This window comes from Staurois parvus, unplaced genomic scaffold, assembly GCF_062004578.1.
Source record: "Staurois parvus isolate SC_StPar_1 unplaced genomic scaffold, SC_StPar_1.0 ptg001769l, whole genome shotgun sequence".
Taxonomy (NCBI): domain Eukaryota; kingdom Metazoa; phylum Chordata; class Amphibia; order Anura; family Ranidae; genus Staurois; species Staurois parvus.
The window spans coordinates 164,226-187,512 of record NW_028319565.1 but is presented as its reverse complement, the minus strand read 5'-3'; the positions used below and the strand labels follow the sequence as shown (position 1 = coordinate 187,512).

General features: G+C 42.5%; 2 protein-coding genes across 5 annotated transcripts in view; one reads left to right on the top strand and one right to left on the bottom strand.

Annotated features, from left to right (window-relative positions):
• Positions 1 to 23,287, top strand: part of LOC149434336 (NACHT, LRR and PYD domains-containing protein 3-like) — a 319,711-nt gene that overhangs the window by 134,062 nt on the left and 162,362 nt on the right. The window lies entirely within an intron of this gene.
• Positions 1 to 23,287, bottom strand: part of LOC149434338 (NACHT, LRR and PYD domains-containing protein 12-like) — a 91,469-nt gene that overhangs the window by 36,851 nt on the left and 31,331 nt on the right. For all 4 annotated transcript variants that reach the window (XM_089663801.1, XM_089663804.1, XM_089663802.1 and 1 more), the window contains 2 exons: positions 18,812 to 18,877; positions 4,944 to 6,651 (listed from right to left, as the gene is read on the bottom strand). In XM_089663801.1, coding sequence (XP_089519927.1) covers positions 4,944 to 6,651; positions 18,812 to 18,877 — 1,774 coding nt within the window. The remainder of the gene's footprint in view (positions 1 to 4,943; positions 6,652 to 18,811; positions 18,878 to 23,287) is intronic.

Below are 23,287 nucleotides of genomic sequence, written 5' to 3'. Positions count from 1 at the left end.
GACATGCGTTCACTGGCTGTTAAGTACTTGTAAGTGATGCATATAATGTCACTTCCAGTTTCTGCTGATCTGCACTCCATTAGCTTCAATCAAGGGCAGGTGAGGGCTCTGATAGACCTCTAATGTCTCATCAAGGAGAACCTGTCACAAAGGAGAACCTGTATCACACAGAAGACAAACGTGATATAAAGTTTTAGTGAAAAAAAAGGAAGAAAAAAAAAAAAAGCACCCAAGCACCTAGAAACCCCCAAAATTTTGACCCCTCACTGCCCCCATGTACACACAAGTGTAAGCACACCTATCGGGCAGCCTACATAGAAGAACATAGATTACATTATGTGTTACATATCACCACACACACTAGAAAAAGAGCAATGATTCTATGGACACTATTCACATTTGACTCTAAAGTGATGACCTGTCAGGGCTTTTAAAGTGTCTCCTATGGAAAGTATAGTGTACCAAAGTTCATCTTCATTTTGTGGGTGTACACAATTCTAAAGCTTGACATGTTGGGTATCTATTGATGTAACATAACCTCATCTTTCGAGTATTTTTTACTGATAATTTGCACTTTATTCTCCAGGGTATCTACTTTCAGAAAATCTATAATTTTGGGGGGGTTTAACTAATCATCAGGCCAAACATTATTTTTAACGTGTGTAAAAAAATGCAAAGATGGCAATGAAAGTGTTAAAATTATATCTGCTCAGGTTACCTGCCAACAAATAGAATCTTTCTTACGCACATACTTTAACCACCTCCCGCCTGCCATATAGTCCAATGATGGGCACAAGGCGGTTCTCTCGTTCTGAGAGGACGTCATATGACGTCCTCCCATTCTCACTGCGCATACACGGCTCAGTAAGCGCGCGGCGATCAGCGGTGTGCTGTGTCCCTCGGACACATCGGATCACCGATCCATGGAAAGAGCTGAAGATGTTGGCTCGGTCATGTGATCAGCTGTGTCCAATCACAGCTGATAACATGTAAACAGGAAAATGCCGGTTATTGGCATTTCTCTCCTCTTGAGTTGTCACACTGACAGCTCTTGAGGAGAAGAGAGCCGGTAATCGGCATTCCGCGGAGGGGACATGGGCACTGATGACCAGTGTGCCCCGATGATCAGTATATCCCCAGTAGTGCCACCTGTCAGTGTCCATCAGTGCCTTGTGTCAGTGCTCATCAGTGCCAGTACCACATATCAGTGCCTACCAGTGCACATCAATGGCACATTATCAGTGCCCATCTGAGCTGCCTTTCAGTGTCACCCATCAGTGCCGCCTATCAGTGCCAGTCAGGGCCGCTTATCAGTGCCATATATAAGTGCTGCCTTTTAGTGCCCATCAGTGATGCCTGTCAATGCCCATCAGTGCCACCTATCAGTGTTCATCACTGCAGCCTAATTAGCGCACATCAGTGAAAGAGAAAAATCACTTATTTACAAAATTTTATAACAAAAACTAAAAAAAAACCTTTTTTTTTCAACATTTTCAGTGGTTTTTGGTTTAAGAAAAAATAAAAAACTCTGTCTGCAGCGTTGGACCTACTTGCTTCTTCGGAGGTGGAGCGGGCCCTGCATTGGACCAACACAAATTTTATTTCTGTGCTAATAAGCCGGGTCCGATGCTGGCCAGGAAACTCAATTCTGTGGGGAAACCCCATAATCCGATACGATTGCAACTTCCCCCCGGGTGGCTGTACTTCTAATCCCCAACAGATTGTTTCCCATTTTGCAGACTTCCTTTTGTGCCTTTACGCTAAACCAGATCCCTTCCCTGTGGCTCAGGCAGAGGCATTCTTCCAAGATCTCCGACTTTCTGGATTATCCTAGGCAGCTCAGATGGCCCTCAACGCCGGTGTCACTGTATCGAAAGTGCTCCAAGCTATCAAATCTCTACTGTCCACCGCGGCCCCAAGTCTCCATGGCTTCTCCGGTCTCTATTATAAAAAATTTGCAACCCTGTTGGCACCCTTCTTGGCTGACTATTTCAATGAGTTACAACAGGGCTCTTTGCCCTTTCCGGACGCGCTTAGAGCTTATATCTCCATGGTTCCTAAAACGACCGATGTGCAGGAACCGCAAGCCTTCCAGACCATTTCTCTTAATGAAGACCTGAAGATATTGGGCAAGATCCTTTGTTTTTGTATCAATAAATATTTGTGTAGTCTGATCTACAAGGACCAAGTAGGTTTTGTCCCTTGGAGGCAGGCGGGTGATAACGTTCATAAGGTGGTCCATCTTATACATTTTCTACAACAGCGGAAAATCCCGGGATTCTTACTGTCCTTAGACATATATAAAGCCTTTGATTCTCTATCCTGGGAATATCTGCAGTTTGTGCTGTCTCGTTAGGGCTTTGGGGATTCTATTCTTTCTTGGATTCAAGCTTTGTGTTCTTCCCCTTCGGCTTCCATTAAATATGCTGCATATTTCTCAGATCCCTTTCCTATTTGGCGAGGGACGAGACAGGGCTGCCCCCTGTCCCCGGCACTCTTTGTCCTGGCACTTGAGCCGCTGGCTTTAGTGCTCCAGACCGATTGTAATGTATCTGATTTTGGATAGGACGCGGTGATTCAGTGAAAATGACCATCTTGCCGAAATTGTTATACTATTTTTGCACCCTCCCAGTGCGGGTTCCTCCTCATTTTCTTTGGTTGATTCAGGCAAAGATTATGCATTTTATCTGGGCCGATAAGCGCCCCAGAGTCTCCAGAAATACGCGTTTTGTTCATAGACTCCAGGGTGGTCTTGGGGTGCCTAATGTAACTAAGAATTATCAGACGAGCCAGATTTCCCTGCTGTCTATCTTGCACGCTTCTTCAGACGTTCCTCTCTGGGTCCTGCTGGATCTACCTAATTGTGCCCCTATTGCGACATCAACGCTTCTATGGCTTCCCCCTGCCCTATGGCACTAAGTCCGATTTTGCTCCATGGCTTACAGGTGTGGGACTCGGTACATTACTCCAGTTGCCTGATGTCACCTTTCCTACCTTTGCTCCCAATTATTAACAACCCTCTCTTCCCACTGGGTTTAGATCAACCAAGGGCATTTTCTTGGTGGGTAGCCAATGGTTTTTTCCCAGGTGCGACACTTTTTGACTTCTCGGTCCTTCCTCACTTGGAATTCTTTTCGGGAGTCACGGGATGTCCCTCCGGAAGAATTTTTTTGTTACCTTCAATTGCGACATTGGCATCTGCCTTTTGAACTGCTTTGCCAACAGCGTCCGGGGCGCCCCGGGCCTTATTTCCCTTCTTTATGCAGCTTTGAACAGACGCTCGACGTATACTTCTCTCTCATATGTCGCTCAGTAGGAGTGAAACCAGGGGGCAGTTATGGATCTGGAGGACTGGAATAATCCGCTTATAGCTAAATGTTCATTTAATACGACCACGCTGGAGGCGGCATACAAGGTATTGTTTCGTTGGTATTGGGCTCTGGCTCGTTTGGCCCAGTCGAACCCTGCCTGCAGTGATCAATGCTTTTGGGGTTGTGGCCATCGTGGTGATGTATTGCATATTTGGTGGTCATGCCCGAGACTGTTTCATTTTTGGTCTCGTGTGTTTGGCCTCCTTTTCACCTTGTTCCATCTCTCCATACGCCGGGATGCTTGGTATGCTTTGCTTCATTGTCCCATACCGGGCCTCTTGGCTCATCAGCAGAAGTTGGCTTCCTATTTGTTTTTGTTGGCCACTAGTACAATTGCTCAGGCCTGGAAGAGCCCGTTTGTCCCTCTTCAGGGGATGCGGGACCGTATGACCACTATGATGCTCAATGAACAGATGTTCAGTATCTGTAACGACTCCCAACGGAAATGATTGAAAATATGGAAGCCGTGGTTGCAATATGCCTTTCCCACACTCCCCCCGGCTAGTCTGGGGTTGTGATGTTGCTTGGTATTGGCATTCTCGGACCCCTGCTCTTGGTCTTATCTTTTTCTTTTTGTACTCCTCTTTCCTTTTCTTTTTCTGTTTGTTTTTGGTGTGGCAGTGGAAAGCTGCCTTTAGTTTGAGTTACTGTCGGTGTTATAATAATGTTTTTGTCATTTATGTGCCATTGATAGCCTCTGCGTGGGCGCACCTTTTGCTCTGTTGGTGTTAGAGCACTGTTTTTTAATTTTTTTTATGTGCAATTGATATACCCTGCATGGGCGTGTTTTGTTGCTCCTGTCTTAAACTGTTTATAAAGTAATAAAAACATTGAAATACAAAATTATATCCGCATTCACTCTATAACTATGATTGAAACCAGCATTTCAATTAACTCATCTTCTTCGCTGATTATGCAGTAATCTTATCAATAAATGGATTGAGACTTTCCTGCTGGGGTCACATACTGTATAACACTGAAGATTCCTGGAACTCTTTAAGGTCAGAGCAGAGACCCCACAGATACGACCAATGGTGTCACTGCTACTTGTCTAACACAGACATCCCATAGATCAGATTCTGCTGCCTCTACTCATCTGTACATTTGATGCAACAATCTAATACATTCACACAGATACCTATAGAGTCCACATATAACAGACAACAAGAAGCACCAACAATTTGTAACTTTTCCATAGCTGCTTCCATCCTCTGAAACTCCCTTCCCCAATGCTGACTACCTTCTACTCTGTCCACGTTTAGATGATCCCTGAAAACTCATCTTTTCAGAGAGGCCTATCCTGCCCCCACCTAACAACTATACATGTATTTTGTCCATCAGCCCATCAACCACTGTTATTACCTCTTGTATCTCTCGACCCGCCCTCTTAGATTGTAAGCTCTAACAAGCAGGGCCCTCTGATCCCTCCTGTATTAAATTGTATTGTAATTGTGCTGTCTGCCCTTATGTTGTGAAGCCCTGCATAAACTGTAGGCACTATATAAATCCAATATAATAATAATTTCTCTGGCAAAATTTCTGAACATTTTATTATTCATAGTTAATATTTACCCCAGACTCTTGATGTTGTGTAGAGCTGGTACAAGTTTTCTCAATCCTTCTCTCTGAATATTACATGAATGTAGCTTTAGTTCTCTCTCTCTGCAGGATTGAAGGATAAAGGACAGCACAGAGCAGTCCAGAGGGCTGAGGGGGACCTTGGAAAAGTCAATGTTGTTTGATCCAATACATTGTGACACCAGAGCCTTATTCCTGCTTTCATGGAGATAGTAGAATACATTAAGAAGATCTCTGTTGCCTTTTATGGATGTGTCAGGTCTTTGTTCTGCTATTTTCTTCTGGATCCAGGTGATGATATGTCTGGCAGCCTGAGTAGACAATTCTCCCACATGAGACTTTAACATGGATCTAGTAGAAGAGTCTGAGAAACCGCAGAGGAAACGGAGGAATATATCGGCACAGCCGTCTTTGTAAGATTCAGCCTCATCAAGTGTTTCCTGTAATCTGTCAGCATTATAATCAATGAAATAGACTAAAGCAGCAAAAAACTCCTGAAGAGTGAGATGTAAGAAGGTGAAATCCACATCAGGAGGCCGACCAGATTCCATCAGGAAAGATGAAAAGAGATGTTTATCATTTCTCACATTGAATGAGTCCAGATGACGCTCATCAAATACAATCATGTGATTCATGACTCCATGTTCTGCCATCCACCCCATAGATGTCAGCAGTTCCCGGGCAGTGTGAGCACCATCTGTATTCTGGCTGTGATTGGCCAGAATGTTGGAGACAAAAGTCACAAAGAGTTGTGTCACTGTTTTGGGTAATGATGTCATCAGCTGATCAGTGATTGTTGGTTGGGATCTGAAGCACATTGATAACACTGTACAGATGATCCAGCAGTATGCTGGGATATAACAGAAAGTGTACAGCGTGTCATTCTCCTGCACATAATGAAAAGCCTTCTCTGACCATTCCTCATTTCCAAAGAAATTATTGAAGAAGGTCCGTCTGTCTTCATGGAGAAATCCCACGATCTCCGCTATTCTCTGGAAAACATCGGTATTAACTGATGCCAGTCTGGTTGGGCGGCTGGTCATCAGTACAGAGCAACCCTTAAGAAGTCTCTGCCTCACCAAACTGACCACAATCTCACCAAAATGTGTTCTCTGTTTTTGATTGGACGGTTTACTTGATCTGAAATCCATTTGGTGAATACTTTCATCTAATCCATCAAATATAAACAGAAGTCTCTCTGGATGTTGTAAAATCTCTCCAATCTGACCCTCCAGATGTGGATATTGTTGAAGAATCATCTCCTCAAAGCTGACCTCTCCCCGTCTATTAAGGTCCCGGAATCTGAAGAAGAACACAAAGGCAAATCTCTGGTAGTGTTTTCCGGTCACCCAGTCATAGACAAACTTCTGCATCAGTGTGGTCTTCCCTATTCCTGGCACTCCGCTCACCATTACAGCATGTGGTACACATCGTAACTGGTGGATCCATTGGAACAGCCTATTGGGGGAAATATGTTCCAGTCCAGTCTGTGTTTCCTTCAAGCATTCCTCATGTTTTACCCCGGTCTGTATTAGCTCATTCTGGGGACGCTGCCGGAACTGATCAGTGGAGACTACAATCAGGTTCACATAACGCTCATTGATGAGGAATCTTTGTGGTTCCAGGGTAGTTCCTGGGGGTCTATGCTCCACTAGAGTCTCAGTCTTCTTCATCAGATCATGTTTGTGCTTTTCCTGAATATCTGGGAATATAATAGAAATATTTTTTGACTCAGGTGAAAATAGTAGTTGAGAAAGTATAAGCAGTACTCCCAGTGGAAGGGGTGCTGTCAGAGGCTGCCTCTTCCGCCCTTCAAAGTTCAATGTGTCCCCTTGGTGTCCTCCCCACATATTCGCAATAAGTACCCTATGCTGCCTCTTCTATACTCTGTGGCTAGTGTTGGCATCTCTGGCTCCAGGATATCTCAGATGAGATCACACCTGACTAGAGATACTTTACTATGCAGACATTAATCAGAATAGGACCTGCAGCTAATTACAGCTCTTTTTGCAGCTCTGAGATTTCATGTTTGAATACTATAAGCTTCAAAAGGAGATGATGCTGGAAGCTGAAAAGTTGTGTCGCTAAAAGCCACGTTATTCAGGAACTCCTACCTTTCACCATGCCAACCAACCACAATACTGCACTTTGTATGCTAGGAGAAGTACAAAAAAGGACTCACCCCCATCCTCTACAGTAACCTCAATATAATTTAAATTAATAAAATGTGAATATACTGTAATGATATACTATGATCCAGATATAAAAAATGCATCTTTGACCAAGAATTCCTATGAATATAAAATAATGAAAGCAAGAATGTTGGCCACTTTCCAATTACCTAATGTATATGATTGCCAGCGAGGTGGGTGGGCTGTATCGTCCATGCGTCACACATATGCATCTATGGTGCACCTCTGTTCTGTGTGGAAAGCATTACCAGCGTGACTGAGCAGTCACTATTTTTAAATGGGAGGTGGTGAGGGCTCCTAATCATGTGACTGCTATAATCAGCCAATGTGACTGCTATAACAGCCGGAGAGCATGGAAGAACCCGTAGCTGCCCCAGATACTGCCTGTGCATCAGAGGAGCTGCTGGCACAGGACAGAGGTATAAATGGGTAGCAGCAGTGGGACCGGAGCCTGGGGATCTAAGGTCAGCCCCTAGGCAAGGCATGTATTCCATCTGCTGTGACAAAACACACACAAGTCTGTTGGTGAAGACCCTCCGTAGCATTATTTGCCAAAAGTATCTTACAGACATTTTCCAGCATGCTGGACATTTTTGTATACTGTGCCTCAATAACTGTTGTTGGTTTGTCAAAGTATAGCACTTGATACCCAGCAAATACGCCCTGCTTCCATGTCGGCAGGTACAGGAAGACAGATTGGAGTTTGTTTTGTATGCACAGTGCAAGCCAGCCGTGGTGCTGTGCCTGCAGAGGGAGCCCTCAGCTCTGACTTGCTCTGTGTGAGTACAGTCTTGCCAGAGAGGTGGAATTCTTCTGCCCTGTTAAAAAGTGTTATTCCCTGGTAAGCAATGCTATAGTATCTTATGAGCAGAGCCACGTTGGGTCCTATGTTGCAGACCCACACCAAGTCCTATACAGCAGACCCATACCAAGTCCTAAACAGCAGACTTACACCAAGTCCTATACAGCAGACCCACGTCATGCACTATACAGCAGACTTACACCAAGTCCTATACAGCAGACCCATGATAAGCCCTATATAGCAGACTTGCATCAAGTCCTATACAGCAGACCCACGTTAAGCCCTATATAGCAGACTTGCATCAAGCCCTATACAGCAGACCCACGCCAAGTCCTATACAACAGACTTGCATCAAGTCCTATATAGCAGAGCCACACTAAGTCCTACAAAGCAGACTCGCACCAACTCCTATATAGCAGATCCATAGCAAGTCCTATACAGCAGACCCACGCCAAGTCCTATACAGCAGACCCACGCCAAGTCCTATACAGCAGACTTGCATCAAGTCCTATATATCAGATTCATGCTAAGTTCTATACAGCAGACTTGCACCAAGTCTGATACAGTCCTATACAGCAGACCCACGCCAAGTCTCATACAGCAGACTCTCATCAAGTCCTATACAGCAGATCCACACCAAGTCCTATATAGCAGACCTATATCAAGTCCCATACAGCAGACTCACACCAAACATGTTCAATAGCTCTCCTCAGAACACACTGGAGAGAATAAAAGTGCTTAGGATACAGGAACGAGAGGAGAGCCAAGCACAATTTAAAGTGGAAGAGGAGGACAGCAACACAGAAGAAATCCAAAGAGGAGGGTGAGTTGCAGCAGGAATAAATAATATATACCTATGAACTGTTATATATATGCAACATATAACTATATTAAGTGTTTGCTGTCCGAAGAAGCACTAATAAAATAAAGGGGCCCTCTGGATGTATGGATTAAAGGGGCCATCCACTATATTTATCACATTACTAAGTGGCATCAATCTGTATTAAAACCTAAAAGTATAATATCATTTATGGCGTAAAAGAGACTGTTTAGTGATCCTGCTGTGTGGGAAAGATAAAGAGGACTCTAAGGGTCACAGTGGGTAAAACCCTGAAGGTTAAGAGGATAAGGAGAAGGAGGAAGAAGTGGGAAGGAGGAGAAAGGGAGAAAAAAAAGAAAAATAAAGAGGTAAACTCCCAAGAAAAAATGAGAAGTAGACTGACTAAAGGGAGTGGTTCTAAAACACCCCAAGTAAGTGTGAATTCCTCTACAATAAAAAAAGTACCTGCCGGTACAAGGGAGAAGAAGCCCAGAGTCGCAAACCAAGGAGAACCAATGTGAAAGTTCCATTAGTATCGGTGGTGAATATTCCAGGTTGTCATTTGGGGGTTTTGAAGAGAACCAAGTTAAAGAAAGCCTGAGTATGGAGAGCACAGGAGAACAAAGAGAGGAGGAATGGGAAAGGCCCTCAGCCCATACTCTCTTAAAAAAAGATCTGGTAGAAATGTTTGCAAAAATGGAGATGGTAGTGAAGGAGATTGGGAATCTTCGAAACGATTTGGGTCATATATTATATCGAATAAAAGAAATAGAGAAAAGAACAGAGAAAAATATATAATAAATTAGAAAGCTGGAAATGCAAGCAGAAGAAAGGCGGATAGAATAAAGAGAATTAATATTTAAAATGGAGGACCAGGAGAATCGCAATAGAAGGAATAATCTGAGGTTTCGAGGCCTATCAGAAGAAAAAGAGCAGGAAGAGGACTTATTGGGGATACTGGAAAAGATTTGCAATCCAATATTGGGAAAATGAGAGACAGATTGTTTAAATATGGAAAGAGTATACAGGGTCAGACGACCAAAGGGAATTCCAGTAGAAAGTCCCAGAGATGTGATTGCTAGGTTTCAGGACATTGGAGATGGGGAGCAGACATGGAAAGGGTTGCGGGACTTCACTGAAATAAAATTTGAATAAACAGTTATACAAATTTTCCTGATATTTCCCCATAGACACTGGCAAGGAAAAGAGCATTAAAACCATTGCTAAATCATATGAGAGATAAAAACGTTCAATATAATTGGGGTTTCCCAGCATGCCTAGTCGGGTGGAAAGATGGAAGGTCGGCAAGGCTGAGATTCCCTGAAGATTATAGTGACTTTTGCGAAAAATTAGACTTACAGAAAGTGAATATTGAGGGATGGTCAGAAGGGGTTAGAGAAGGGTAAACAGGGTCTAGGTGGGTTGCAACAGACATCTTGGAAGAAGTTTTAGGATGATGTACAGGGGAGATCATGGGAGAAAGGAGAGGGGTTTGGAGTAGTGGTGTGTTTTTGTTTTGTTTTTTTCTCTCCTCTCCCTTCCTTTTTCCTAAGATCTCGCTGGGGTGTGTCAGAATCCCACTGTCCCTCACAGGTCTCCATCCCCCAAGGTAGATCTATGGGGGGGTAGTAGGGGGGACACAGGGGATAGAGCAGGTTGGCGATCCGTGGAGACTCAGTTAATGGCCCCTTCAAGCCAGGAACGATATCTGTCCAGGGGAAGGGGAGGTGGCCATGCTGAGAGTTTCACCCCAAACAAGGAATCATGGGTAGGGTTTTCCCTCATCAGATTCCAAGGCTTAAAGTAAGCCAAGGGGGGGGTGGGTGGATGGAAGGGGTAGAGGGGAGGGGGGGGAGGGAGGAGGGGGGAGGGTACGGGGGGGTGGGAAGGTAGTTTAAGTCTCTGCAATATCGTAGGAGATACAGTCAGGTCCATAAATATTGGGACATCAACACAATTCTAACTTTTTTGGCTCTATACACCACCACAGTGGATTTGAAATGAAACGAATAAGGTGTGCTTTAACTGCAGACTGTCAGCTTTAATTTGAGGGTATTTACATACAAATCAGGTGAACGGTGTAGGAATTACAACAGTTTTCATATGTGCCTCCCACTTGTTAAGGGCTCAAAAGTAATGGGACAGATAATAATCATAAATCAAACTTTCACTTTTTAATACTTGGTTGCAAATCCTTTGCAGTCAATTACAGCCTGAAGTGTGGAACGCATAGACATCACCAGACGCTGGGTTTCATCCCTGGTGAGGTGATGCTCTGCCAGGCCTCTACTGCAACTGTCTTCAGTTCCTGCTTGTTCTTGGGGCATTTTCCCTTCAGTTTTGTCTTCAGCAAGTGAAATGCATGCTCAATCGAATTCAGGTCAGATGATTGACTTGGCCATTGCATAACATTCCACTTCTTTCCCTTAAAAAACTCTTTGGTTGCTTTTGCAGTCTGCTTTGGGTCATTGTCCATCTGCACTGTGAAGCGTCCAATGAGTTCTGAAGCATTTGGCTGAATATGAGCAGATAATATTCCCGAAAAACTTCACAATTCATCCTGCTGCTTTTGTCAGCAGTCACATCATCAATAAATACAAAAGAACCAGTTCCATTGGCAGCCATACATGCCCACGCCTTGACACTACCACCACCATGCTTCACTGATGAGGTGGTATGCTTAGGATCATGAGCAGTTCCTTTCCTTCTCCATACTCTTCTCTTCCCATCACTCTGGTACAAGTTGATCTCGGTCTCATCTGTCCATAGGATGTTGTTCCAGAACTGTGAAGGCTTTTTTAGATGTCGTTTGGCAAACTCTAATCTGGCCTTCCTGTTTTTGAGGCTCACCAATGGTTTCCATCTTGTGGTGAACCCTCTGTATTCACTCTGGTGAAGTCTTCTCTTGATTGGTGACTTTGACACACATACACCTACCTCCTGGAGAGTGTTCTTGATCTGGCCAACTGTTGTGAAGGGTGTTTTCTTCACCAAGGAAAGAATTCTTCGCTCATCCACCACAGTTGTTTTCCGTGGTCTTCCGGTTCTTTTGGTGTTGCTGAGCTCACCGGTGCGTTCCTTCTTTTTAAGTTTTATGTTCCAAACAGTTGTTTTGGCCACGCCTAATGTTTTTGCTATCTCTCTGATGGATTTGTTTTATTTTTTCAGCCTAATGATGGCTTGCATCACTGATAGTGACAGCTCTTTGAATCTCATCTTGAGAGTTGACAGCAACAGATTCCAAATGCAAATAGCACACTTGAAATGTACTCTGGACCTTTTATCTGCTCATTGTAATTGGGATAATGAGGGAATAACACACACCTGGCCATAGAACAGCTGAGAAGCCAATTGTCCCATTACTTTTGGTCCCTAAACAAGTGGGAGGCACATATGCAAACTGTTGTAATTCCTACACCGTTCACCTGATTTGGATGTAAATACCCTCAAATTAAAGCTGACAGTCTGCAGTTAAAGCACATCTTGTTCGTTTCATTTCAAATCCATTGTGGTGGTGTATAGAGCCAAAAATGTTAGAATTGTGTCGATGTCCCAATATTTATGGACCTGACTGTATATTAGTCTGGAGAACGAAGGGGAGGATATGGACAAGAGAGGAGGAGACATGAGAAGGAGGAGAGGATAGGAGAAAAATGGAAGATATACATTTAGTGACTTATAATGTTAATGGATTAAATAGCCCTGGGAAGAGATTCAGGATATGGTTCTATGCAGATTCCCCAATTAGAAGAGCCAAGGGAGTGGCAATAGGTTTTGCGAAAAATATAAGGTTTAAGTTGGAGGACAGATTGGTAGATCCTGAAGGGAGATTTCTGTTTCTGAAGGGAAAATTATAAGAAATAGATTGTACATTAGCAAATATTTATTGCCCGAATAAGAAACCGGAGATATTCCTAAAAAATACTCTGAAAAAATTAATGGATTTCAAAAAAGGTAGTCTAATTGTGGCAGGAGATTTTAACCTCTGTATGGATCCTCAGATAGATATAATGTCGCCTGAGCAGAGAGAGGAAAGTAGGTCTTTGAGATCCTTGAAAAAAATGATATTCCAATGCCAACTTGTAGACATATGCAGAATTAAGCATATGAAGGACAGAGACTATACGTTTTACTCCCATGCACACGAGATGTATTCAAGATTGGACTATATATTGTTGGAACATCAACTTATTGAGGCTCTGGTCAAAGTAAAAACAGAAGTGATGTCAATATCGGACCGTGCTCCCGTTACAATGCAGTTATTATGGGGAAAGGAGCTGAATGGGGGAAAAGTATGGAGGTTATATGAGACACGTCTCCTGGATCAAGAGACGGATAAAAGAATTAAAAAAGAGAGCAATTTTTTGAAGAAAATTATTTAGGGAATGTGTCTGTAGCAACGGTATGGGAGGCTCATAACGCCTATATTAGAGGAATCCTAATAGCGATTGGAGCAAAGAAGAAGAGGGAAAGAAGAGAAAAAATGAATGTGCTTCTCGGGGAACTCTGTGAGTTAGAGCAGACACATAAATATAAAGTAACAAAAGAGATTATGCAGAGGGCAATAAATAAAAGAGAAGAATTAAACAATTTTCTGGAAGAAGATAAGAGTACTTAATAAAATAATAAGTGAGAAATATAGATGGGGAGACAGGCCAGGAAAGTATTTAATGAGGGCTCAGAGAAAAAAAATTCTAGGAACTATATAGAGAAAAGAAGAGACCCCAAAGGAGAATTAGTGTATTAAACTAAAGATATTCCTAAAGTGTTTAAAGAATACTATAGCAATCTATATAATATCACTCACCATAGTTCTACAAATAAAGATGGAGTAGGAAAAATAGAAAAAAGACGGACATATTTAAAAAATGCAGGATTACCGAAAATAAGCGAGGAACAATTAAAATCCCTCAAATTAGAAATAACGCAGGAAGAAATACAACTAGCACTAAAAAGTACTACAGCTGGGAAAAGTCTAGGTCCAGACGGATATACTTTGAGGTATTATAAAAAATATAAAGAACTATTAGTACTAAATTGAGGATATATACAAATGCATTGGGGGGAGAGATGGAGATGAGGAGGGAATGCCTACAAGCACATGTAGTTCTTATTCATAAAGAAGGTAAGGATGTTACTCATTGCTCAAGTTATAGACCGATTTCTTTATTGAATACTGATACTAAATTATGCGCAAAAGTTCTGGCAAACAGGTTGAAAGACCTAATGCCAGAATGGATACACATATATCAAGTAGGCTTTGTCCCAGGGAGAGAGGGTAGAGACAACGGACTGAGATCTCTGTTTCTCATACAAAAAAGCGGAAAAGAGAAAACCCCTCGGTGGTACTCTATAGACGCTGAAAATGCATTTGATAGAGTAGATTGGGGATACATTGGAAGTATTGGGGATAGGAGATAGAATGAGAGAATGGATAAGGAAGTTATATAGTCAACCCTCTGCAGCAATCATGGTTAATGGGGATTTATCAGAGTATTTCGGGACGCTAAATGGAACAAGACCGGGATTCCCTCTGTCTCCACTTCTATATGTTTTGTCATTAGAATCTTTATTGACTACAATAAGGAATAATATGGATATAAAGGGAATATGAATAGGAGACACAGAGCATAAGGTGGCAGCTTATGCAGATGATATGTTATTTTATGTTGGAAACCCAAGGATAACATTTCCAAATTTAATGAAATCACTGAAAGAGTATGGGGAGATATCAAATTTAAAAATGAATCCAACAAAAACAGAGATTTTAAATATAAACCTTCCAAATAGAGAGAAAAATAGGATACAGGAGGAATTCCCCTTTGTTTGGAGAGAAAAGGAATTAAAATATCTAGGAATAAAATTAACTGTATCCTCCAAGAACTTATATAAATTAAATTATATCCCATTGTTAAATGAGATCAAGGATGAACTAAGGAAATTAGGAGGGGCAACCCCGTCATGGATAGGTCGTATAAATTTGATAAAAATGGTGATCGTTCCAAAAATTTTATATACATTTCAAATGATACCAATTACAATACCAGAAGTATATTTTAGAACAATTAAAAAAAGTTAAGATTTATTTGGAGGAATAAAAAAACAAGAATAAGCCATGAAATTTTATGTAGAAATAAAGAGAAAGGAGGATTGGGAGTTCCAGATTTGAAAAGATATTATAACTTGGTAATAATGGCGAGAATTTTTGACTGGACATATAAAGCAAAGGAGAAAAGCTGGGTTAAAATAGAAAATATACTAAGTAATACCAATTTAAGTAGAATTGTATGGTTACCTTCACAGTACCGAGGATTAGCAGATAGCACAAGCTTGTTCACATTAAATGTCTTAAGAGTTTGGGATGTTTTACACAAACAGATGGGATGGGAATTTAATTAGTTATTAATGCCGTAAGGGTCTACAGAGTTTTTCTCCCTGGGTAAAGAAGGTATCACAGGGAAGTGGATTAAGAAGAAAAATGCACAATTAAAAGATATATTGGTGGGGGAGGAAATGAGTTCACTTAAGGAATTGAAAAAAAAGGGAGAAGTTTTCACGAGAATGGATGAGTGGCATTATTTTCAATTGAAACAGAGATATAAGACCTCCATATATAGAAAAATGGGAAAGGGATATAGGAGTAATCATAGATGTGGAAAAGCAGAAGAAAATGTATAGATTAATCCATGGAACTATAAATATGCAGGAGGTAGAAATTAACTATAAATGTTTGGCAAGATGGTATATTACACCGAGTGTGGCACATAGATTGAGTGGAGATAATTCACCTTTATGTTGGCGGGGATGTGGAGGTAGAGGTACAATGTATCACATATGGTGGGAGTGTCCTAAAATACAAGACTATTGGGAGAAAATAGTAAGTTTGATTCAGAAAATTACAGAGGTTGATATTATATTAGACCCAGAGACTTGCCTTTTTCATAGTACCAAGCTTTCAGTCAAGAAATATAAAAAATCTGGATTATTGTATTATTTGAATGCAGCAAAGGGATTGATACCCAAGTTCTGGAGGAGACAGGAGGCGCCAAAAATAAAAAATTGGGTTGACAGAGTGGATCAAATATGTAATTTGGAGGAACTTTACCATATGAATGAAGATAAGATGGAGAGTCACCATATAAGATGGAACAAATGGTAGGCATTTAAAAAGTTAAAGTTAATTATAGAGTTTATGGGGGACTAACATAGAATAATAGGGTTATATTTTTTTTCTTCCTTTATAGGGATTAGGTTCTCCAGAAAGGAATGGGAAAAGCAGAGCAGAGGGAGTGAGGGGTTGGATGGGGGGGGGGGGATGGGTGGTATATAGGTGGGGGGGAACTGAAATGATAAATGTTTTAACAATGTGTTTAATGTTTTAAAGAGTATGTTTGTACAACTTGTTTATCTGAAAAATCAATAAATATTAAAAAAAAAAAAAAAAAAGCTGCTTGGCCATAGTTTGGTAGCCCAGTCCAGCCTTGTTTAGGTCTACAATCCTGTCCCTGACATCCTTTGACAGCTTTTTGGTCTTTGCCATGGTGGAGAGTTTGGAATCTGATTGATTGCTCCTGTGGACAGGTGTCTTTTATACAGGTAACAAAATGAGATTATCAGCACTCCCTTTAAGAGACTGCTTCTAATCTCAGCTTGTTACCTGTATGAAAGACACCTGGTAGTCATAAATCCTGCTGAATGATAGGGGATCAAATACTTATTTCTCTCATGAACATGGAAATCAGTGCATAATTTGTAAGACATGCATTCCTTTTTAATTTTTTGTTGCTATTCTGTCTCTGTGTTACAATACACCTACCTTTCGATTTTTAGACTGATCATTTCTTTGTGAGTGGGCAAACATTCAAAATCAGCAGGGGATCAAATACTTATTTCCTTCACTGTATATGCATTTTTTTTTACCTAAATTTGTATTTTTACTTGTTCTGTGTCTGCTGTCCCGTTAAATGATAGGGAGAGAGTTACTAAAACTGGAGCACTCAGAATCTGGTGCAGCTGTGCATGGGAGCCAATCAGCTTCTAACTTCAGCTTGATCAGTTAAAGGATAAGTTCACCTTTTGGACAAAAATAATAAATGCACATTTTTTTGCAGGTAAACAAATGTGTATTTATTATTATTGTCCAAAGGAGCCTGGAAAGCATTACACCGGCGATCAGTAGATCTCTGATATCATGCAGGTCTCCTGCAGACCTGTCAAAATATCTGCTTGGCCGTATGGGATGGTACGGGATGTACAGTGTGTACGGGATGTACAGGGTATACTGGATGTATGGGGTGTACTGGATGTATGGGATGTACGGGGTGTATGGGATTAGGAGGTGTACTGGATGTACGGGATGGTATTAGATGTATGGGATGTACGGGGATATAGGGGATGTACGAGGTGTAGGGGTGTATTGGATGTATGGGATGTACAGGATGTAGGGGGTGTACAGGATGTATGGGGTGTACTGGATGTAGGGATGTTAGGGGTGTACTGGATGTAGGGGATGTGTCACGGAACTGGTCTTTCAGCCCCCCATCCTCCAGGTTTGCTGCCTGCCACCCCCCACCCCTCAGCAGCCCCTAACTCCCCTGTCGCCGGCAATCTGGCCCCCTGCCGAGGGAGCATCCTGCTTCCCTGGCTGGGTGGCAGAAAGTAGGCCCCTCTGCTGTGAGTATCCACAGTCAGGCTCCCTCCTGTCACCCCCCTCCCTGTCCCCTCGTGCACATCTTCCCGCGCTCCATGCCCGACAGGAGCAAAGGCCGCGTTCCCTTTGTGGGTCCGTAGACATGGGGGCGGGGCCCATTGCCATGGTAACCCGACGCAAAGTCTCGGGTTACCACGGCAATGCGTCCGGCTCTGTACTGAAGACAGAGCAGGGCGCTGGTCCCGGGTGTTTGAGTGTGACTGAGGTCTGTGCTCCGTGCCAGCCTCCTCCATGCTTCCGTTCCCCTGCCCTCCTCTTACTGGCTCCCCTGCCTGCCAGTCTGCTGCTGAATTCCTCCCCTGTGTGGGTTAACTCTCCGCTGCCTGGATCTCCTCACTGTGGAGAAACCTTCTGCTGTCCCCGTGGGTCGGCTGCTGGATCTCTTCCCTGGAGGACTTAAACCTTTGTTCCCCGTGAGCTTGCTGCCTGGATCTCTCCTCTGTTGCTCGTGAGCCTGGCAGACTTAACCCTTCGCTGCCTGGAGCTGCCTGTGTGGATTGACCCTGTGTGGACTGTAACCCTCAATCTCCCCACATCTAGTAAGTGGACTAACCCATTGCTGCCCAAAAGACTGAGCCCAATTCTCCCCAGGAACCCGAATTCTCAGGAAACCTCCACTCCCCTGTCCTACTGAACCCGGTGGACTATCAGCCCCCCATTGTCCCATATTGCCTTCCAGAGAACTTTACTGTGTTGCTGTGTCTGGTGTGGATCTGTGGACTAACGGATCTATTGTCTGTACCCCAAAAACCTCCTCAATAAACGCCCGCACGTCGGGTTCCGTGCGGTTTGTCTTTCTTCGCGTGCTCTCTCTCTGTGCTCCTGGTACTTGACAGGATGTATGGGGTGTACTGGATGTACTGGGTGTACAGGATGTACGGGATGTATGGAGTGTATGGGATGTGCGGGGTGTACTGGGTATATGGGGTGTTATGGATATACAGAATGTACGGAGTGTATGGGGTGTACTGGATGTAGGGGATGTATGGGGTGTACTGGATGTACAAGATATATGAAGTGTATGGGATGTACGGGTTGTATTGAGTGTGTGGGATGTTCAGGCATGTATGGGATGTACAGGGTGTATGTGATGTACGGGGTGTACTGGATGTAGGGGATGTATGGAGTGCATGGGATGTACAGGCATGTACAGGGTGTACAGACAAGCAGATATACTGACAGGAATCATCATTGAACTGTGGAGCGCCGTGGTAGTTCATTGAACACTGCAAGCCCATGGCCGCTAAGACTGTTGGGACTTGCAGTTCATTCATTCTGAGAATCCAGCAGAATCTGATCCCGTGTTTTATAAGATATAATGTGTTTTGTTTTTTTTACCTCTCAGCTCCGGAGTCAGTGAGTGTCCGAGTTCATCCAGCAGAATCTGACCCACCAGACGATCACCTATACAGAGGAATAGAAGATGACCGGTCTGAGTCATGTATGATTGAAGCTGACATTTCACAAACTACACATTAGATTTATGTCCAAACAAAAGAAAATACATTAAAGCTGAACTCGGGGATAAGGAAATATTGTGTGAATATATTCATCCTGTGTATTGTTCCTTGAATCTTGATATGCTTTGTGTTCTTCCAGATCTGTGCAGTAATCAGTGTGAGACTTGCAGGAGTTTTCTGTAATAAAGACCGCTCACTGCTGCTCCCTCTCCTCTAAGCCGCCCATACACGGGTTGAACTTAGAAATTTTTTCAAAAGAAAATTCTTTCGAAGTTTTAATTCTAATTTCGCATCACTAGTGGACCACAGAAATACCCGATTTTTGTTCCACCATTGAATTTGAGTTCTCGGGCATGTTGAAACTTTTTTGAAAAACAAACAAATTTCTAATCAATGATAGGAGAATCGTGTGAGAAATATAATCAAAAAAGAAATTAAGCCAGCCATACACGAGTCGATTTCCAAAAGAATGTTTTTTCGAAAGTCTTTTCTAAGAATTTTCATTCGCATTTCGCACCATTTGTAGGTCCATAGAAACAGCCGATTTTCATGTGACCATTTGAATGGCCGAATCAAATTTGAGTGATCGGGCATGTTGGAAATGTTTTTGAAAAATGAACAAATTTCTCATTAATGATGGGAGAATCGTGCGAGAAATACAATCGAAAAAGAAATGAGCTTGAGCTGTGACCTGGAAAGAAAAGAAAACTCTTGGTCACAAAAATTCTTTTCTGTAGCAACAATGAGGTGAAATTGAAGGCTTGGTTGGTTGAATTTTTGAAATCAATGGTGGCACCATCAGATTACAAAATACATGAAATTTCGGATTTTCTAAAGAAATTTGTTCAGAATTTGACCCGTGTATGGCCTGCATAGCACCAATTGTCACAGTGAAATATTTTAGTAGTGTTGTGTTACACTATTTGATTTATTATTATTTTTCTGTGACCATCAATTGTTTATTATTGCTCTGTATCTTTAAGCTACCTCCTGTCTAAGCTGAGCTCTTTCTCTCACCATACTTGTGTATACTCCTCCCCCCTGCCTCTCTCTGGTAATCATTCCACTGTATCCTGTCTTCCTGAATGCACCTTCCATGAGGTTTACAACGTTAACGTTTTTCTACCTATGATTATTCTCCATTAAACTGAACATTCAAATGGGTTTCCTCATCTGAGTTTATTCATTGAGTTCAACTGTCTGACCCGATGCAAGAGATAGATCCAACACCATGTGGTATAGCTGTATACATCGCTGAAGATATAAAGTTTATCGTCCTTGTAGCAAGTGAGCATACAGAGATGGACTCGGTCATCCATCTTGTTACGGATCTTCCATCTTGTATAATTTCTACTCCCAAATCAGTCTCCCTCCTCCAAATTCCCCCCTCCCTCAGGAATGTGGTATGTGTGTGCATGCTGAGTTCAAAAGGCAACAAGCCCCAGTGGGAGAGCTCCATGGCTATAAATCCCAACCTAGCTGGTGCCCAGATGTCTGTTGGCTTCTCAATCTGGGATATCGTAAAGCCATAAAACCAGTCCTTCACTGAGATTCAAAGACATTCCAGGTAGTCGTAAAACGGACTCACATTTAAAAATCCCATTTTCCATATAATTTTATATCTGGAGATATGGAAGACTTACATAAAAACCAGGCATATATTCAGATCGGTCACTTTAATACAAGTCGCCTGATATATTACACCCCCTAGCTGAAATCTACAGGAGAGTAGAAAATGATATCTCCTTAACCGTCCCACGCAGGTATGTCATATTTAATATCTAGACGTTCAGCCGATCATTCTGCATATTAATTTACTAGTGGCTAGGCTGCTACATGCACCGAGGGTAAGTTATGGGTCATGATATAAACTGCAAGGGATTTTGGTTCTCTGCTTCAGGGAGACACCCTGCTGAGTTCCTAGAAAAGCTGTTATGCTTGGAGTTAAGCTAAGCTGAGTAGGTTGTGTTGGAGTTGAAGATTCTCCCTTGTAACATCAGAACCAACTTTGGGAGACGGCCCTTTTGCTCTGAAACTTGAAAGCTGCTTAACCCAGGACTTTTGGCAAGTGCTTTACCTCCCTAAATTCCTTTCTGTTATCTCTTTGATGTGTTATTGCTCTCTGTATAGTTATATATACAGTGAGGAACAGAAGTATTTGAACACCCTGCGATTCTGCAAGTTTTCCCACTTAGAAATCATGGAGGGGTCTGAAATTCACATTGTAGGTGCATTCCCACTCTGAGAGACCGAATTAAAAAAAAAAATCAGGAAATCACATTGTATGATTTTTAAGGAATTTGTCTTGCACTGCTGAACATAAGTATTTGAACACCTGAGAAAATCAGTGTTAATATTTGGTACAGAAGCCTTTGTTTGCAATTACAGAGGTCAAACGTTTCCTGTAGTTCTTGGCCAGGTTTGCACTGCAACAGGGATTTTGGCCGACTCCTCCACACAGATCTCTTCTAGATCTGTCAGGTTTCGGGGCTGTTGCTGAGCAACATGAAGTTTCAGCTCCCTCCAAAGATGTTCTATTTTATTTAGATCTGGAGACTGGCTAGGCCACTTCAGAACCTTGATATGCTTCTTACGGAGCCACTCCTTGGTTATCCTGGCTGTGTCCTTCAGGTCGTTGTCATGTTGGAAGATCCAGTCACGACCCATCTTCAATGCTGTGACTGAGGGAGGGAGGTTGCTGCTCAAAATCTCACAATAAATGGCCCCATTCATCCTCCCCTTAATACAGTGCAGTTGTCCTGTCCCCTTTGCAGAAAAGCACCCGCAAAGCATGATGTTACCACCCCCATGCTTCACAGTAGAGATGGTGTTCTTGGGATACAACTCATCCTTTTTCCTCCAAACACGACGAGTGAAGTTTAGACCAAACAGTTCTACTTTGGTCTCATCTGACTTTCTCCCATGCCTCTTCTGGATCATCCAGATGGTCATTGGCAAACTTCAGACAGGCCTGGACATGTGATGACTTGAGCAGGGAACCTTCCGCGCAATGCATGATTTGAAACCATGACGGCGTAGTGTTCTACCGACAGTGACCTTTGAAACTGTGGTCCCAGCTCTTTTCATGTCATTGACCAGCTCCTCCCTTGTAGTTCTGGGCTGATTCCTCACCTTTCTTCTCATCAGTGATACCCCACGAGGTGAGATCTTGCATGGAGCCCCAGTCCAAGGGAGACTGACAGTCGTCTTTAGCCTCTTCCATTTTCTAACAATTGCTCCAACAGTTGATCTATTTTCACGAAGCTGCTTGGCAATTGCCCCGTAGCCCTTTCCAGCCTTGTGGAGGTCCACAATTTTGTCTCTGGTGTCTTTCGACAGCTCTTTGGTCTTGCCCATGGTAGTAGTTGGCGTCTGACTGACTGTGGGGTGGAAAGGTGTCTTTAAAGAGCTCAGACAGGTGCTACTAAGTTAGATTAATGAGTGGAGTAGAGGTGGACTTTTTAAAAGGCACAGTAACATGTCTTTGAGAGTCAGAGTTCTTGCTGTTTCTTAGGTGTTCAAATACGTATGTTCAGCAGTGCAAGACAAATAAATTCTTTAAAAATCATACAATGTGATTTCCTGAATTTTTTTTTTAATTCTGTCTCTCAGAATGGGAATGCACCTACAAAGTGAATTTCAGACCCCTCCATGATTTCTAAGTGGGAGAACTTGCAAAATTGCAGGGTGTTCAAATACTTCTGTTCCTCACTGTATGTATATTGGCTACATCTTTTTCTGTAAATATTTTTATTGCACCCTTTTGACCTTTTAGTAATAAATCCTATTATCTGAAAAGTGTTGAACTGTTTCTAAAGCTCTTTAATGCAAACTAAGAACCCCTGTCTCTGAAGAGCGCTACTGTGTGTGTTTAAACCTCTATATACCCTGCCTGCGGTGACAGTGGTATACAGACGATTATTCAAACATCATAATGTTATTGCTGAGTTTCCTCTTTCTCTGTAGAAAAAGGAGGTGATGGCAGTGTGAAGGGTTAATTGCGTAATTAACCTGACCCAGTAACAATCGCTCCCAGGCTGCAGGTATACAGATTGTGGTCCATTAGCTAGAAAATCTTTGTGTAAGGTGCAGCTGGGCGTGGCATTGTTACGTACATGACAGCGCAGTTTTAGATTGGCTAGTCCTTTGGTCACGAGTTTAGTGAGAAGAGCTGGGGTCTGACGCCGCGATCGTCACAGTCCTGTAGTCGAGTCAGAACAAGTAGTGAGGAGACCGAACAAGCTTTTCAGAAGATAGAAGTTTAGGAGTAATGTGGTCACATGGTTTACATTCCACAAAAAGATATTGGTAGAAAGTCTGTCTATCATGGCCGTGGATGGGGGGTACCACCAGT